Raw genomic sequence first — 15932 nt, forward strand, 5'->3', positions numbered from 1 at the left:
GAGGGCCTGCGTGCCTGGCACCTGGGAGGGCCCCGCCCTGCTCTCACCTGCTCTAGCCAGGTGCCCACGGCCGGCCCTGGGCAGTACCCACTGAGACCAGCAGAGGGCAGTAGCACCCTGCCCTGCCCCGTCGGGCAAAGTGGTGGGCGGGGAGGGGCCGAGCTGCCAGGCTGGGCCCGCGGGATGGGTCGGGCCGGGCGCGATTGCATTGTGGGGTTGGGAGAGCAGAGCTCCGCCGGGACGCGCTCCTGGCGCCGGCAGCTGCTCTCCAGGCTCCCCAGCCGGCGGCCCGTCCAGGTAGGCAGGAGCCGGGGCATGCGGGGTGCAGGGGCTTCCCAGCCGAGGGGCGCTGTGTCACGGGAAAAGGCCGGGGGGCGGCTGGTGGGCGGGCTAGGCGAGCCGGGGTCAGGCAAAGGCCCCTGGATGCCATCCCCAGCCCTTCGCTGGCACCTCACGATGCCTGGGGGACACGGTGCCTGCGGGGGCGGCCCCGGAGCTGGGAAGTGTGGAGCCGGAGCTTCTGCCACCCCCACCCCCCACCTCCCACAATGGGAAGGCTCGTGCCAGCCTAGCGCAGGGCACAGGGCAGGGTGGAGGCCAGCCTGGCTCCCCGCCCCCACAGCCACCCAACCGGCCTAGCCAGGTGGCAGGGAGCCCCACTGCTGCTGAGCGCCACCCGGGGTGGGGGTGGGGGTATCCCAAGACGGGAACACCCGGCGCTGGGAGCCCTGTGGCTCGTGGCCCCGTCTCTGCCAGCGTGGTGTGCAGATGGTGCCCTGGGAGGGTGGGAGGGGAGCCAGCTGCCACTCGGTCCCCATAGCAGAGCTTCACATGCACGGGGGTGCTCTGCAGAGAAGGGACGGGAAGGGTCTGGGTCCGTCTAGATGGGTGCTTGGATGGGGGCGGGGCTGGGGGGGTGCAGCAACCAGCTGCCACGCCTGAAGCTTAGGGCTGGGTCCCAGGACCCTGCCTCCCTGTGGGTGCTCTGTGCGTCGGACCCCCTCTCTGGAGCATCCCCCACTGGCACTGCCACCATGCTGTACCTGGCACGGCTTTGCCAGGCCCCGGAGACAGGGCTGGACAGAGACGGCCCGCAGCTTGCTCTCTGGCCAGTCTCGTTCAGTGGGGGGCAAGGGGGGGGCAGCGAAGGGGGGAGGCCCTTTGGATGTGCTGTCTTTGTCAGCGTCTCCCCTGCCCCCAGCCTGGACAAAGGCAGGCATTGAAGGCCCAGGCCGGGCCCTTCCGCCCGGCACCAAGGCTACCAAGGCCGAGGCTGGCATTTCGAGGGCTTGGCGCCTCTGGCCCTCCCACGGGGGACCCCGTGGTGTACCCGGCCCTTCTTGGCGACCCCCACAGGGGGGCAGGCTGGTCTCCTGGCCAATGGGGATGGGAACAAGCACGCTGGGCTGGCCCAGGCTGGAGGAAACCCTTGTCCCTTTGTCCCCAGATCCCAGGGTGGGGGTTGGGAGGGGGTGTCTTCCTGGGGGTGGGGAGTGGCAGGGAGCCCCCTGTCCAGGGCTGGCCCAGTGGGGGTAAGAGCACCAGATAACGGGTCCCTGTGCCTGGGCCTTGGGACAGAAGGGACATTGTTGGGTGGAGGCAGGGCTGCCAGCTGTGGGGATGGCCAGCCGCCAGCCCCTTGCCCCCACCCTCAGCCCCCGGCCTCCCTCCTCTGTTCCCTCCCCCTCAGGACAATGCCCCCCGCAGCCATCTTGTGCCCGCTGCCACTGCCCTGGGGCAGCTGAGCTGAGATGCGCCTTCCTCAGCATCCCACCACCTGGGACGCCCCTCAGTTGCACCCCTTTGCGGCGGTAAGTGCCCACTACCCTTGACCCCAAAGACGTCCCTGGGCAGGGGCAGGGAGGGGTCAAAGGGCACAGACCCGGGCCCAGGACCCAGCAGGAGGGGTGAGTTCTAATGTCCTGGCCCCCCCACCCCACTGCCACACACACACCCTGCTGGCACCGGCCCATAACGCACCCTGCAGGAGATGGATCCAGGGTCGAGAGGAAGTGCCAAGGCCCCAGGGAGGCTGGGGCTTTCCTGTCTGTATCCCTCTGATAAAGTGGCTCCAGGGGCACTTGCTCCGGCTGGGACTTCCCGGCGCCGCGTGGCAGGGGGACAGCTTTCACGCTCTTGCTCCTGGCCGGTCCAGCTCTTTCTGGCTCTCACTTCTTCTCACACTCCCCCTCAGGGGCTCACTCCCCCACCGAGGGGCTGCCAGGGCCTGTCTCCTTGCAACCCCACCCCTGGGCCTTCCCCAGCCACTGCCCTGCCCCATGCCAGCTGGGTGTCAGCCCCTTGGGGGCCCTCAGTCCAGCTCTGACCCCTTAGCTCCTGCTCCTTGGGTCCCCCTGCTTCCTGGCTGCCTCAGTTTCACCCTGGCTCTCCAAGTGCCTTCCACCGCCTCTCTCCTCCCTACGGCCTGCCAGTGTGTGGCTCCCTCCTCGCAACCTGCCCTAGTAGCCCCCCGGGCGGACTTCTGCTCCCTGTCCCCTGGGGGTCTACCCTTTGCTGCCTGCCCGAGTAGCAGAGCCCCAGCCTCCCTTCTCCCACGTCCTCTCCCCATCTCTGGGCTCCTATCCTCTTGGCTCCTCACCTGGGCACTCCCAGCCCCTCTGACTCTGGGCCACCTCCTGTCCCCTTCCTTGGTCTCCTCTGTGGCCCGCTTGTCCTCAGGTCTTTTTAGGCTGTGGCCCCCCTACAATCCAGACAGACATAAAGTGAGAGATGAAAGAACCCCACTTTCTTTCCTTGCATGCAGGTCTCTTTCTCCCCCACCCACCCTCTCTTCCCATCTGTCCCTCTAGCTGTCCTCCTCTCTCTGTGTCCCTCTTTCTTCTGTGACCCCTCTGGCTTTTGCTGTTTGGCACTCTCTCTCCCTCTCCCTCTGTCCCCCCCCACCCCCATTCTTCTCTGTCCCTCCCAAGTGCTGAGTTCTCTGTCTTCTCTTTCCTGCTCTCTCCTCTCTCCCCGCCCCCTCCTCTGCCTTGGCTTCCCCTCTGTCCTTGGGGCCCTTCACTGCCTCACTCTCCCCCAGGTCCGCGCCATGGCCCCCCGGCCTCCGTCCCGCATCTGCCTCCTGCTGCTGCTGTCACTGCTGTCGCCTCCGCCACCGCCCCCCGTGGCCCAGGCCCACCGCTTCTCGGCCCCCAACACCACCTTCACCCACCTGGCGCAGGCGCCGGGCCCGGGCTCACTCTACGTGGGCGCCGTGAACCGCCTGTTCCAGCTCAGCCCCGACTCGCTGCGGCTCGAAGCGGTGGCCGTGACCGGCCCCGTCCTGGACAGCCCCGACTGTGTGCCTTTCCGCGACCCGGCCGAGTGCCCGCAGGCCCGGCTCACGGACAATGCCAACCAGCTGCTGCTCGTGAGCGGCCGCACGCGGGAGCTGGTGGCCTGTGGGCAGGTACGGCAGGGGGTGTGCGAGAAGCGGCGCCTCGGGGACGTGGCCGAGCTGCTTTACCAGGCCGAGGACCCTGGCGACGGGCAGTTCGTGGCCGCCAACGTGCCGGGGGTGGCCACGGTGGGGCTGGTGGCGCCCGGGCCGGGCAGGGAGCTCCTGCTGGTGGCCAGGGGCCTGGCGGGCAAGCTGTCGGGGGGCGTCCCGCCCCTGGCTGTGCGCCAGCTGGCCGGCCCGCAGCCCTTCTCCAGCGAGGGCCTCGGCCGCCTGGTGGTGGGCGACCTGTCCGACTACAACATCAGCTACGTGGGCGCCTTCGCTGCCGCCCGCTCCGCCTACTTCGTGTTCCGTCGCCGCGGGCCCCGTGCGCACGCCGAATATCGCTCCTATGTGGCCCGTGTGTGCCTGGGCGACGCCAACCTCTACTCCTACGTGGAGCTGCCCCTAGCCTGCCGGGGCCATGGCCTCGTCCAGGCGGCCTTCCTCGCCCCGGGCTCCCTGCTGGGTGCGTTTGCCACGGGCCCGAGGGGGGCGCGGGCCGCCCTGTGTGCCTTCCCGCTGGCCGAGCTGGACAGCGCCATGGAGCTGGCCCGGAAGCTGTGCTACACGGCGGGCGGCCGGGGCCCCCATGACACCCAGGAAGCCACTGTGGAGTACGGTGTCACGTCCCGGTGCGACACCCTCCCCACCGTGAGTACCTGCAGTCCCCACGCCAGCCTCCCGCATCTCGGGCGACATCCCCTGGCCTTGCCTCTCTGTCCCTTTCTGTCCCCACTGGGCAGTCATGCTCAGCCTGGAGGGCAGGGAGACGCTTGCACGGGCTAACCTCTTGGCGCGCTCGACATCGGGGAAGGCGAGAAAGCCGCTTTGCCCTCCCCGAGGTGCAGGCATGGCTCGCTGTAGGGCTAGTGGCCGGGGACAGGTTCTCTGGGCCCTGCCCCTGCCCCGTCCCCAGCCCTGGCCAGCTGTGAGGTCTCCCTGCTCCACCCTCCAACCTTTGGCCACTTTCCCTACCCCGTGATTGCCTCTCTGGGCCCCACTGCCTTGGCGAACCCCCTCTCCTCTCCCCACCCCCTCCAGGACTCCCCAGAGTCATATCCCTGTGGAGACGAGCACACCCCCAGCCCCATAGCCGGCCTCCGGACCCTGGAGGCCGAGCCTCTGCTGCAGCTCACACAGCCCATCAGCGCGGTCGCGGCCCTCCAGGCGGACGGACACACGCTGGCCTTCCTGGGGGACAGCCAGGGCCAACTGCACAAGGTGAGGGACCCCTGTGCCACATGGGCGTGGCTGGCCGGGTGCCACTTCCCACTCCGGCTCCCGGACGTGCGGCCCTACCTTCCCCGACCCACTGTGACAGCAATGGAACGGGGTAAGGGGGAGGGACAGTGCCTGGCCTCACAGCCAGCCTGGCTCCAGAAGCTTCTCCGAGGCACACTCTTGCCTCTGTGTGACCTGGTGGGCCCCATATGGGCTGGTCCGAGGGCCTCTCCCAGGGGGCCCTGCACCTGTGGGTTGGGATGGGCGTGCTCCCAAGGAGCACCTGTGCCCTGGGTGGGTGGGGAGAGGGCTCTGCAGGCCGGCCCAGCCCTCCCTTCCCCTCCCCTGCCAGGTCTTGCTCAATGGCTCCCGAGGTCAGGTGTACCACTCCGAGCAGGTGGGGCCCGTAGGCTCAGCCATCGGCCCCGACCTGCTGGTGGACAGCGGCGGCACCCACCTCTACGTCCTGACACCCCAGCAGGTAAGGGTGGTGTGGGGGGCTGGGCGAGCGTGGCCCAAGGTTCCGTGCCCACATCCTCCCCCCTGCGCCTGTCCAGGTGGCCCGGGTGCCCGTGGCAGCCTGCCCCCAGTTCCCCGACTGCACCAGCTGCCTGCAGGCCCAGGATCCGCTGTGTGGCTGGTGTGTCCTCCAGGGCAGGTGAGCCGAGGGCCCCAGCTTGCCCCATCCCTTGAGCTGCACCTTTGCTGGGAACCCCCTTTCCCTACCTGCTTGCTTCGGGGCCTGGCCTCTGTGCCCTGTCCCCAGCCACCTGCACAGCCACCCTGGTTTTCTCCAGGCTCCTCCAGCCCATGCTCCAAACAGCAGGCTGCAGTGGGGCGTCATCGCCGTGTCCCTCCTTCTACCAAATACCCCAGCCCGGGCCTTGACTTTGAAGCCCTCTGTTCCCTCTCAGACCATGGGTCCCCTGTACTCACCCCCTGCCCAGGGCACTTTGGCCAAGCCACACTCCCAACCCTTTGGCGCTGGTCACCCAGGGATCCCCGAAACCCTGCCCCCCACCCCCTGGTGAGCAGGTGGCCCTGCCTGGCAGGTGTACCCGGAAGGGCCAGTGCGAGCAGGCAGCCCAGCCGGAGCAGTGGCTGTGGAGCTACTGGGGGGACAGCCGCTGCCTGCACATCCAGGCCGTGGAGCCGGCCCACCACCCCCGCCAGGAGCAGGGCCAGGTGAGGCGTCCCCCAGGCGACTGCTGGGGGCTCATCTGCCCTCCGGGCTTGCTCTGCTTCCACCCCGGCCCAGCCCTCCTGTGCTCCACTCAACACTGCTTCCAAGTCCCCTTGTTTGACGAGGGTCTGCACAGCCACTAGCTGCTCCATGTCCCTCCCATATGCCCCCAGGTCACCCTGTCTGTCCCCCGGCTGCCTGCCCTGGCCATGGATGAGTACTTCCACTGCGCCTTTGGGGACTATGACAGCTTGGCTCAAGTGGAAGGGTCCCATGTGGCCTGTGTCACCCCTCCCCAAGACCAGGTGCCACCTAATCCTCCAGGCACAGGTGAGGGGACTTGGGAGAGGGCGGGGGGGGGCAGTCAGGAGCTGGAGGGAACAGAGCCAATGACCTCCACCCTGTCCCCCCACCCGCATCCCAGACCATGTCACTGTGTCCCTGGCCCTGATGTTCGAGGATGTGGCTGTGGCCACTGTCAACTTCTCCTTCTACGACTGCAGTGCTGTGCAGGCGCTGGACATGGTGGCCCCGTGAGTCCCCAGCCTGGCCCCTGCTGGGTGGGGGTGGGGCAGATGGAACCCCAGAACGGCGCCTGGCGCCTGAGCAGCCCCCCACCCCGCCCTGCCCCTCCAGGTGCCGCGCCTGTGTGGGCAGCCTCTGGCGGTGTCACTGGTGTCCCCAGAGCAGCCGGTGTGTGCACGAGGGACAGTGCCCAGAGGGCGAGAGGACCGTCTACAGTGCCCAGGAGGTGGGTGGGGCTGCCGCCTGCCCCCCGGCTTCCTCCAATCTGCGGTGGTGGACGCCACCTTGGCCCCTGAGTCCTGAAGGGCCATGGGGTCTCGTTTCCCCCAGACGGACATCCAGCTGCGTGGCCCAGAGACTTGTCCCCGGGTAGAGGGCCTGGCAGGGCCCGCCCTGGTACCTGTGGGCTGGGAGATCCGCCTGGCCCTGCGCGTGCAGAACCTCCAGCACTTCCGAGTGAGTGGCCAGCGCCGGGCGGGGGGTTGAGACACAGGAAGGGGGCGCAGGGTGGGGGCGCTGATGGGTGTCCCACTGCAGGGCCGGCCCGCCCCCTACCACTGCTGGCTGCAGCTGCCAGGAAATCTGCTGAAGCTGCCCGCTGTCCTGGAGGAGAGTGCTGGGGATGCGGGTCTCATCCGCTGCCAGGCCCGGCAGGTGGGTGGCTACTCCCCGCCCCGGGCTCTCTTGCTTCCCAATCTGGGAAGGGGGCAGACCTGACCCAGCTCTCCTGCCACAGTTCCATCCCTCTACATCCCAGCGGGAGCTCCCAGTGCCCATCTACGTCACCCGGAATGAGAGCCAGCGGCTGGACAATGCGGGCCCTCTGCATGGTGTGAGGCGGGAGAGGGAAGCGGCTGGAGGGGGAGGGGACGGGAGGGGACGGGCACGCGGCCCAAGGGCCAGGGCCTCAGCGCACTGCCTGCTTCCCCCGCCCCAGTGACCCTGTACGATTGCGCCGCGGGCCACCCAGACTGCAGCCACTGCCAGGCGGCCAACAGGAGCCTGGGCTGCCTGTGGTGTGACCACGGCCGGCCCACCTGCCGCTACGGGCTCCTGTGCCCACCCGGGGCGGCCCAGCCAGTCTGCCCCACGCCCAGCATCCACTCGGTGAGCCGCCTCGCCCACCCCCATGCCACGGCTGGACTCCACGCACCCCCCCCCACGCCCCCGGCTCCACCATCCCATCCCTCCCCTGGGTCTGCGCCCCCTACTACCTCGGGACCCCCTCAGCCCCCCACCCAGGCCCACAGCTTGGCCCATTGAAGAGTGCACCTGTGGGTATGGGGGTGCCCACCCTGCCATCCTTCCCCTGCGACAGATCGAGCCCCTGACCGGCCCCCCTGAGGGCGGCCTGGCCCTCACCATCCTGGGCTCCAACCTGGGCCGGGACTTTGCAGACGTGGAGGACGCTGTGCATGTGGCCGGCCGGCCCTGCAGCCCCGACCCGGCTCTCTACCAGATCTCCGCCCGGTAAGGGGCCAGGGTGGGCAAGCGCCAACTAAGGCCCCTCGAGGCAGGCAGCGGGACATAAGGGGTCCCCTCCCACCGGGGCCCGCAGACACCGGCCACCTGGAGAAAGGAGGCTGGTGGCAGGCGACAAAGGAGGGAAGCCTGGGGGAGGGGGAAGCGTGCGGGGCGCTGACTGCAGCCCGACTCCCCAGGATCGTGTGTATGACCTCTCCCGCCCCGAATGGCACTGCTGGGCCCGTGCAAGTGGCCCTCAGGAGCCGGCGGCCCGGTATCTCCAGTCAGCGCTTCACCTACCAGGTCAGTGCCCAGCCTGCAGACTGTGGAAGTGTGGGCGAGAGGGGACAGACACTGCGCTAAGAATTTTGAACTTAACCTGGGCCCCCTCCCGCCGCTTCCAGGGCAGGAACAGTGGGGAGTGGGACCTGGTTAGCATCAAGGGTTCCGTCTGGCATGTGCGGCACCCCGAGGACAGATGGCGAGGAGGCAGCTGGATCTTGGGGTCTGGGGCTTGGGGACACCTTGCAGGTGGAAACTGTGGCAGAGAAGGGGGCCAGCCCCCGGAGGGAGAAGGGTGGTGAGGAGGGAAAAGGACCCACCACAGGCCAGGGGCTGCAGAAGCCAGGGTGCTTCGGGAGGGAAGGCCTAGCCAACAGTGAGCCCTAGGATAAAGCCACGACCCAGGCCAGCATCGGGGGGTCTTGGGGACCAGGCCAGAAGAGGAAGCACCTGTCCCAGCCCACCCTGTTCCCCAGGACCCTGTACTGCTGAGCCTGAGTCCCCAGCGGGGCCCCCAGGCAGGGGGCACTCAGCTCACCATCCATGGGCAGCACCTGCGGACAGGAAACAACATCAGTGCCTTCGTGGGGGGCCAGTCATGTCCCATGTGAGTAGCCCTGGCTCGGCAGCTGGGAGGCAGGGCACTTCCGGTGGGCCTCAGTGTCCTCTTCTGCACAGTGGGGGCAGGTGGATTCAGGGCTCCCTAAGCTCCCCCCCCACCAAGAGAAATGGCCTTTGTGCCACTGGTCTCTGCCTGGGTGAGGAAGGCCAAGCACGGCTCTTTGCGGGGCCTGGGGTGGGGGTGGGGGGCTGCCCAGGGCTGGGTCTCCAAGCTGATACCCCTATCCTCCCCTCTGCCCCACAGCCAGGAGCCTGTGTGTCCGGACACCATCGTGTGCCGCACAATGCCCCAGGCAGCCCCGGGAGAAGCCGAGGTTCGTGTGGTCTTTGGCCATGCCCAGCGCACGCTGAGCGCCAGCCCCTTCCTCTACACCGCGGACCCCCAGCTCCATGAGGCAGAGCCCAGCGCCAGCTTCCGGGGGTGAGGAGCGCCGTCCCCTGCGGCGGGCACCGGGCCCGGGCCGGCCCACCCACCCTCCCGGCCCCTCTGACTGCTGTCCCGGCACAGGGGCGGGCGGCTGATCCGCGCCCGGGGGACGGACCTGGACGTGGTGCAGCGGCCCCTGCTGTCTGTGTGGCTGGAGGCCCCGGCAGAGGCGCAGGCTGCGGGGACGCTGCCGGGACCCCAGGACCCGAAGCCGAGGAGGCGCTGCGGGGTGGCCGCAGCCGACCCCCAGGGGTGCACCCAGCTTGGAGGGGGCTTGCTGCAGGTGAGCTCCCGGGCACTGCGCAGCCCGTGAACGCGCGGGGAGCGGGGAAGGGGGGCGGGGTTGGGTGGGAGCACCGGCTCACCATGCCCCCCTGCCCCCCGCAGTGCTCCACCGTCTGCGCGGTGAACTCGTCGGAGCTCCTGCTGTGCCTGAGCCCCGCCGTGCCCGACGGGGCGCGCCCGCGCAGGGTCTTCTTCGCCCTGGACGACGTGCTGGTGGACTTCGCCCGCGCCAGCGGGGGCCACGAGTTCCGCTACCAGCCCAACCCCCGCCTGGCCCCGCTCAGCCGCCACGGGCCCGCCCGACCCTACCGCCTCAAGCCCGGCCACGTGCTGGACGTGGAGGTGGGCTGAACGCGCGCGCGCGGCGGGGCGGCCAGGGACGCACCGGGGACCCACCCGGGGCCTGGCTCAGCTCGCCCGCCCGTCCCCCAGGGAGAGGGCCTCAACCTGGGTATCAGCAAGGAGGAGGTGCGCGTGCGCATCGGGGCCGGCGAGTGCCTGGTGAAGACGCTCACGCTCACCCACCTGTACTGCGAGCCGCCCCCGCGGGCCCCGCGGCCGGCCAACGCCTCCAGCCCCCTGCCCCAGTTCGTGGTGAGGCGGGCCCCGGGGCCGGGGCGGAACGGGGCGCGAGGGGGCGGGGCCAACCGGCGCACGGCGCGGTGGGGCGGGGCCGAGCGCGGTTGGGCCGAGCTGGGCGGGCCAGTTGCGGTGGGCGGGACCAAGCGGGGCGGGGCGGGGCGGGACTCATGAGCTCTCCGTCCGCCCCCAGGTGCAGATGGGCAACGTGCGGCTGGCGCTGGGCCCGGTGCAGTACGAGGCGGAGCCCGCGCTGGCCGCCTTCCCGGTGGCGGCGCAGGTGGGCCTGGGGATGGGCGCCGCCGTGCTGATCGCCGCCGTGCTCCTCCTCACCCTCATGTACAGGTGAGAGCGAGGGGGCCCAGGCCCGCCCCCCGCCCCCGCGCCTCCCGGGACTCTCCCGCCTGCCCCGACGTGCCCACGCAGCTCCCCTGCCACCTCGGCGGGCCAGGCCCGGGCCTCCGGCAGGCCCGAGCCCGTGGCTGACACCTGGCACTTGGGCTCCAGGCACAAGAGCAAGCAGGCCCTGCGGGACTACCAGAAGGTCCTGGTGCAGTTGGAGAACCTGGAGGTCGGCGTGGGCGACCAGTGCCGCAAGGAGTTCACAGGTGGGGAGGAGAACAGCTGGGGCCCGGGCCACGTGGGGACAGAGGGTGACCTCCTCCGTCCACCCCACCCCCCACCCCGCCCCGTCCCTCGGCTGACACACTGTCTGCAGACCTGATGACTGAGATGACGGACCTCAGCAGCGACCTGGAGGCCAGCGGGATCCCCTTCCTGGACTACCGTACCTACGCGGAGCGCTGTTTCTTCCCGGGACACAGCGGCCACCCGCTGCAGCCCCTGCCCGACCGGCCTGAGGAGGAGGGTCGCCGCGCCACCGTGCGCCAGGGTCTCACGCAGCTCTCCAACCTGCTCAACAGCAAGCTCTTTCTCCTCACGGTGGGCATGGCCGGGCGTGGGCCAGCAGCGGGGGTGGGGGTGGGGGGTGGGGGGGTGGGGGGGTGGAGGAGCCCAAGGGGCAGGAGTCGCAGTGCACGGGTGGGGTTGGCACGGGGGCGAGAGCAGGGGCTCCCTGGGTGTGCACGCCCCCATCCTCCATCCCGCTGGCCCTGTCTAGCTCATCCGCACCCTGGAGGGGCAGCCCAGCTTCTCCCAGCGGGACCGCTGCCACGTGGCTTCCCTGCTGTCCCTGGCGCTGCATGGCAAGCTCGAATACCTGACGGACATCCTGCGGACCCTGCTCAGTGACCTCGCGGCCCACTACGTGGATAAAAACCCCAAGCTCATGCTGCGCAGGTAGGCCTTGGCCAGGGATGCCTCCCGCAAGCCACTGCCTGTGATGGAAGTAGGGGTCAAGGGACAGGGGGGCTCCACAGCACCCACCCATCCCCCTCTGACCCGGGCCTGCTCCCTGCAGGACTGAGACCATGGCGGAGAAGCTGCTCACCAACTGGCTGGCCATCTGCCTCTATGCTTTCCTGAGGGTGAGGGGCTCGTCCGGGGCCCTGCTGACCTCTGCTGCAGTCCTGGGCAGATCAGCATGGCGAGGGTCGTGGTGGGGCACGACGGCGTGGCCCTAGAGGACAAGGTTCTCCAAGCCCAGGAGAGGAGGACAAGAAGGGCTGGGCACCTAAGTCCAGTGGCCTGCAGCGGTCCAAGCCTCTTGTCCGCAGGCCTGCCATCAGCCCCCCGTCCCCACTGGCCACCTGCCTGCCTCTCCCGTGGCCCCTGGGTCCTGCCAGCTGGCCCTCCGCCCGGCCTGCGGGTCCCTGGCTGATGCCCGCCCATCCTGATTGCTCTAGGAGGTGGCTGGGGAGCCACTGTACATGCTTTTCCGGGCCATCAAATACCAGGTGGACAAGGGCCCCGTGGACGCCGTGACAGGCAAGGCCAAACGGACCCTGAACGACAGCCACCTGCTACGGGAGGACGTGGAGTTCCGGCCCCTGACGCTGATGGTGCTGGTGGGCTCCGGGGCTAGCGGGGAGCAGCGGGTGCCAGCCCGGGTGCTTGACACGGACACCGTGACCCAGGTCAAGGAGAAGGTGCTGGACCAGGTCTACAAGGGCATGCCCTTCTCCCAGAGGCCCTCGGTGCACACCCTAGATCTTGGTGAGAGAGCCCTCCCAGGCCCGCTCCTGCTGGGGCCCCTCAGCTCTGCCCTGCTAAGAGGGGGTCTGGGCCAGCGGGCTGGGGGCTGACGGCATCCCTGTGTCCCCCAGAGTGGCGCTCCGGCCTGGCTGGTCACCTAACCCTGTCTGATGAGGACCTGACTTCCGTGACCCAGAACCACTGGAAGAGACTTAACACTCTCCAGCACTACAAGGTGCAGGCGGGGCTCAGGCGGGGTGGGGGAAGAGGTGCCTATGCCTTGGCCCCGCTAGTGAAGCAGTGGGGCCCTCCACTCCCCTCCCCGCAGGTCCCAGATGGGGCCACAGTGGGGCTCATCCCCCAGCTGCACAATGGAGGCGCCGTCTCCCAGAGCCTGGCGCAGAGCTGCTCCTCCGGGGAGAGTGAGTCCTGCGGCCCTGGGGCAAAGCTTCGGGGGCCGGCGCAGGGGGTAGGGGCGCAGGGGGTGAGGGTACAGGGGGTGAGGGCAGGAGCCCCGCTTGGTCCTGGGCCCTGGAGCCAAGGGACAGTAGGCTGAGCCAGGTTCCGGCTGCCACCCCACTCTGCCCTGCTCTCCTCGCCACCTTCCCTCCACTCTCCCCCCCACCCTCCCACCCTGCCCACCCCAATGGGTGAGTGGGCCGGAAGGGTAGGGCCCCTGGGAATGAAGCCCTGGCTTCTGTGCCCTCAGATATCCCCATGCTCGAGGATGGCGATGAGGGCGGGGTACGCCTCTGGCACCTGGTGAAGGCCACCGAGGATTCGGAAGGGGCCAAGCCGCGGCGCAGCAGCCTGCGGGAGCGGGAGCGGGCGCGGGCCAAGGCCATTCCAGAAATCTACCTCACCCGCCTGCTCTCCATGAAGGTCCCGGTGGCCGGGGGAGGGGGGTGTGTCCTCGAATGTGCCAGTGGGGAGGGCCACGTCCCAGAGGGTGGCAGCCGGTTCCGCCCCAGCCCCACTGAGAGAGACGCCAGAGGCTCGTACCCACATGCCCTGCCCCCACGTGCCCCGCCCCCACGTGCCCCGCCCCCACGTGCCCCGCCCCCACGTGCCCCACCCCGTCCTGCACACACCCTGCCCCCAAACCCCATGGGCACCTGCCCTCCATATGCCCCACCCAACTGGTGGGCGGCCCACCCCCCACTGTGCAGGGCACACTGCAGAAGTTCGTGGACGACACCTTCCAGGCCATCCTCAGCGTGAACCGCCCCGTGCCCATCGCGGTCAAGTACCTGTTTGACTTCCTGGACGAACTGGCAGAGAAGCACGGCATCGAGGACCCAGAGACCCTGCACATCTGGAAGACTAACAGGTGCCCTGTCTGCGCTCCCCCCCACACACACATACACACACGGGGCAGGTGGGGACATTGAGTCCCAGAGAGAGCTAGGGCCATGCCTAGGCAGGGGGCGTCTGGGCAGGGCCGGACACCCAGGCCTTGTATGGCCCACCCTCAGCTTCTGGCAGGCAGATCTGGGCCTGGGTCCCTGCATCACGAGGAAAGCTCCTGGTCCACTGGCTCCTGAAGGCCACACGCACTCGAGGACAGGGGCTAGCTGGGGTGGGTGCCCCGCGCAGGAGCTGGGGTGGCAGCCCTGGGCCTGGGCCCGGCCTGTGTCCCCAGCCTGCTGCTGCGGTTCTGGGTGAACACGCTGAAGAACCCCCAGTTCATCTTCGACGTGCGGGTGTCGGACAACGTGGACGCTGTCCTCGCCGTCATCGCGCAGACCTTCATCGACTCTGGCACCCTCTCGGAGCATAAAGTGGGCCGGGTGAGAGCTGGAGGCCGGCCAGGGACGGCCTCACTGGGGAAAGACGCTGGCTGGCACCTGGTGCCGAGCCCTGGGGGGGGCGATTGGGGGGGGGCTGTGGCAGTGTCCGGGGCACGGGGGAGGAGGAACATGGGCAGCTCCTCCGCTGCCCTGCTCAATCTGACCCTGTCCCCCCATTGCGGAGCAGGACTCCCCCGTGAACAAACTGCTCTACGCCCGGGAGATCCCTCGCTATAAGCAGATGGTGGAGAAGTAGGTGTCCAGCCAGGTGGAGGGTGGGGGCTGGGGCACGGCCGGTCCCTAACTGTCCCCACGCACGCCCCAGGTACTACGCCGACATTCGCCAGAGCTCCCCCGCCAGCTACCAGGAGATGAACTCGGCCCTGGCTGAGCTCTCCGGGGTGAGGCGTGGCCCGGGGGTTGTACCCCTCTGTATTTGGATGGGGACAGAGGGGAGCGTGATGGGAAGCGGGAGCCCCAGGATGGTGGCAGAGAGGAGGGGAGCCTCATTCCCACCCTATCCCCCACCTGCCTTGTGCTGTCCTCAGAAGTACACCTCCGCGCCCCACTGCCTGGAGGCCCTGCAGGAGCTCTATGCCCACATCCACCGGTACTATGACCAGGTGAGGCCCGGGCACTCGGGGCGGGGGGGGGGGGGGGCAGAAAAAATCCCTGGGGGTGGGAGGAGGTGGCTAAGGCCAAATCCAGGCAAAGGGGAGAAAGGGTGCCTGCTTGGTGCTGCAAGGTGGGAGTTTGGGGTGGCAGTGGGGGCAGATGGCTCAGGGAGCCCCCAGCGATCCTCAGGTACCCTGCCATGACGGAAGCAGGGCCAGAGGCCCTGGACCAGTGGGGGTAGGGGTGAAGGTGGGGGCGGGACCTGAGCTGGGGCACCCTCCTCTGGGGGAGCAGATCATCAGTGCGCTGGAGGAGGACCCTGTGAGCCAGAAGATGCAGCTGGCCTGCCGCCTGCAGCAGCTTGCCGCCCTGGTGGAGAACAAGGTCACCGACCTGTGAGCTGCAGCCAGCAGCACCCCCCACCACAGTGCCTTATGAGCCCCAGATGGAGCCAGGGCTGGGGAGGGGGTGCAGCCAGGCGCTGTGCCCAGCTGTGGGCTCCCTGCAGCCACCTCTCCGCTCCAGCCCGCCCCGCACCTCCTCCTCTGGGCTCATCTCTTAAGTTATAGCAATCTCTATTTCCTGTTTTTCAGCCTCCCTCCACTGTATTTATTTGCTTGCTGGGAAAAAAAAAATTCACATCTGGAAATAAACTAGAAATACACCTTTGTAGAAAAAGCCCAGTCCCTGCCTCCCCTCGACCACCCTCCACCACCCTAGCCTGGCTGGCTGGGAGTCCCTGCCACCCCACCTTGGCTATGACTGTGATGCCTGCTGCGCCTTGGCGCCTTTCTCCCCAGCCCCCAGCTCCCTCCACCCCTTCATTATTGTTTGCCCTGCCCCCTCCCAGGGCTTTCCTGGCACACGAAGGCAGGACCAAGTCTCTCCCATCTTGGGATAGCCACAGCCAATGCCTAAGCCCCCTCTGCTTCACGCTGACAGCCCCGACGGCCCCCTGAAACTGGCCTCCCATCTCCACTCTTGCCCCCCACTCCCACTTCCCCGAACAAGCAGCTAGAATAATCAGATGAGCAAGAGTGCCTGTTAGCCTGGAAAGTCCAGGTTCCAGGTGATATGACACCCCGGAAGGTAAGCCCCGGAGGCTTACCTTCCCTCCCCCCTGTGCTGGGACCCCATTCCTCTCGCCTGAAGTCCCCGGATGCCTGCATCACTGCCCCACTCGCAGGGCTGGGCAGTGCTCATGTGCTGGTGGCTGCCGCGAGGACGCGCCCCTGCAGGCAGGGTGGGGGACTCCGTGCTGCAGCTCCAGTGTGCACAGCTCACGGTGGCACTTTCCAGATGCCAATGGAGATGGTGAACCCCGCCGGGGTGGCAGGCCCTGGGCAAGGCTGCCCGTGGGCTCTCCTGGGGAGCTAGGAGGGAGAGCGCGTGGGGTGTCGGCGA

General features: G+C 68.7%; 1 protein-coding gene across 2 annotated transcripts; it reads left to right on the forward strand.

Annotated features, from left to right (window-relative positions):
- Positions 1-187: 187 nt before the first annotated feature.
- On the forward strand, positions 188-15209 carry PLXNB3 (plexin B3). 2 transcript variants are annotated; one of them, XM_077145502.1, is made up of 36 exons: positions 188-297; positions 1691-1811; positions 3041-4093; positions 4484-4663; positions 5016-5144; positions 5221-5321; positions 5716-5848; positions 6020-6176; positions 6271-6379; positions 6483-6597; positions 6702-6827; positions 6909-7025; positions 7108-7201; positions 7309-7478; positions 7690-7841; positions 8033-8138; positions 8594-8724; positions 8983-9159; positions 9247-9448; positions 9553-9792; positions 9883-10044; positions 10223-10374; positions 10537-10637; positions 10748-10971; positions 11150-11328; positions 11450-11516; positions 11835-12144; positions 12255-12358; positions 12452-12545; positions 12833-13005; positions 13293-13453; positions 13766-13913; positions 14101-14165; positions 14239-14314; positions 14462-14536; positions 14823-15209. In XM_077145502.1, the coding sequence occupies exons 2-36, from the start codon at positions 1752-1754 to the stop codon at positions 14925-14927; spliced, it is 5748 nt and encodes a 1915-aa protein (XP_077001617.1). In that variant the 5' UTR covers positions 188-297; positions 1691-1751; the 3' UTR covers positions 14928-15209. The 2 variants fall into 2 exon arrangements, with proteins under 2 accessions (XP_077001617.1, XP_077001618.1); XM_077145503.1 differs by having other exon boundaries at positions 7129-7201.
- The last annotated feature ends 723 nt before the right edge of the window (positions 15210-15932 follow it).

Source organism: Tamandua tetradactyla, chromosome X (assembly GCF_023851605.1).
Source record: "Tamandua tetradactyla isolate mTamTet1 chromosome X, mTamTet1.pri, whole genome shotgun sequence".
NCBI lineage: Eukaryota > Metazoa > Chordata > Mammalia > Pilosa > Myrmecophagidae > Tamandua > Tamandua tetradactyla.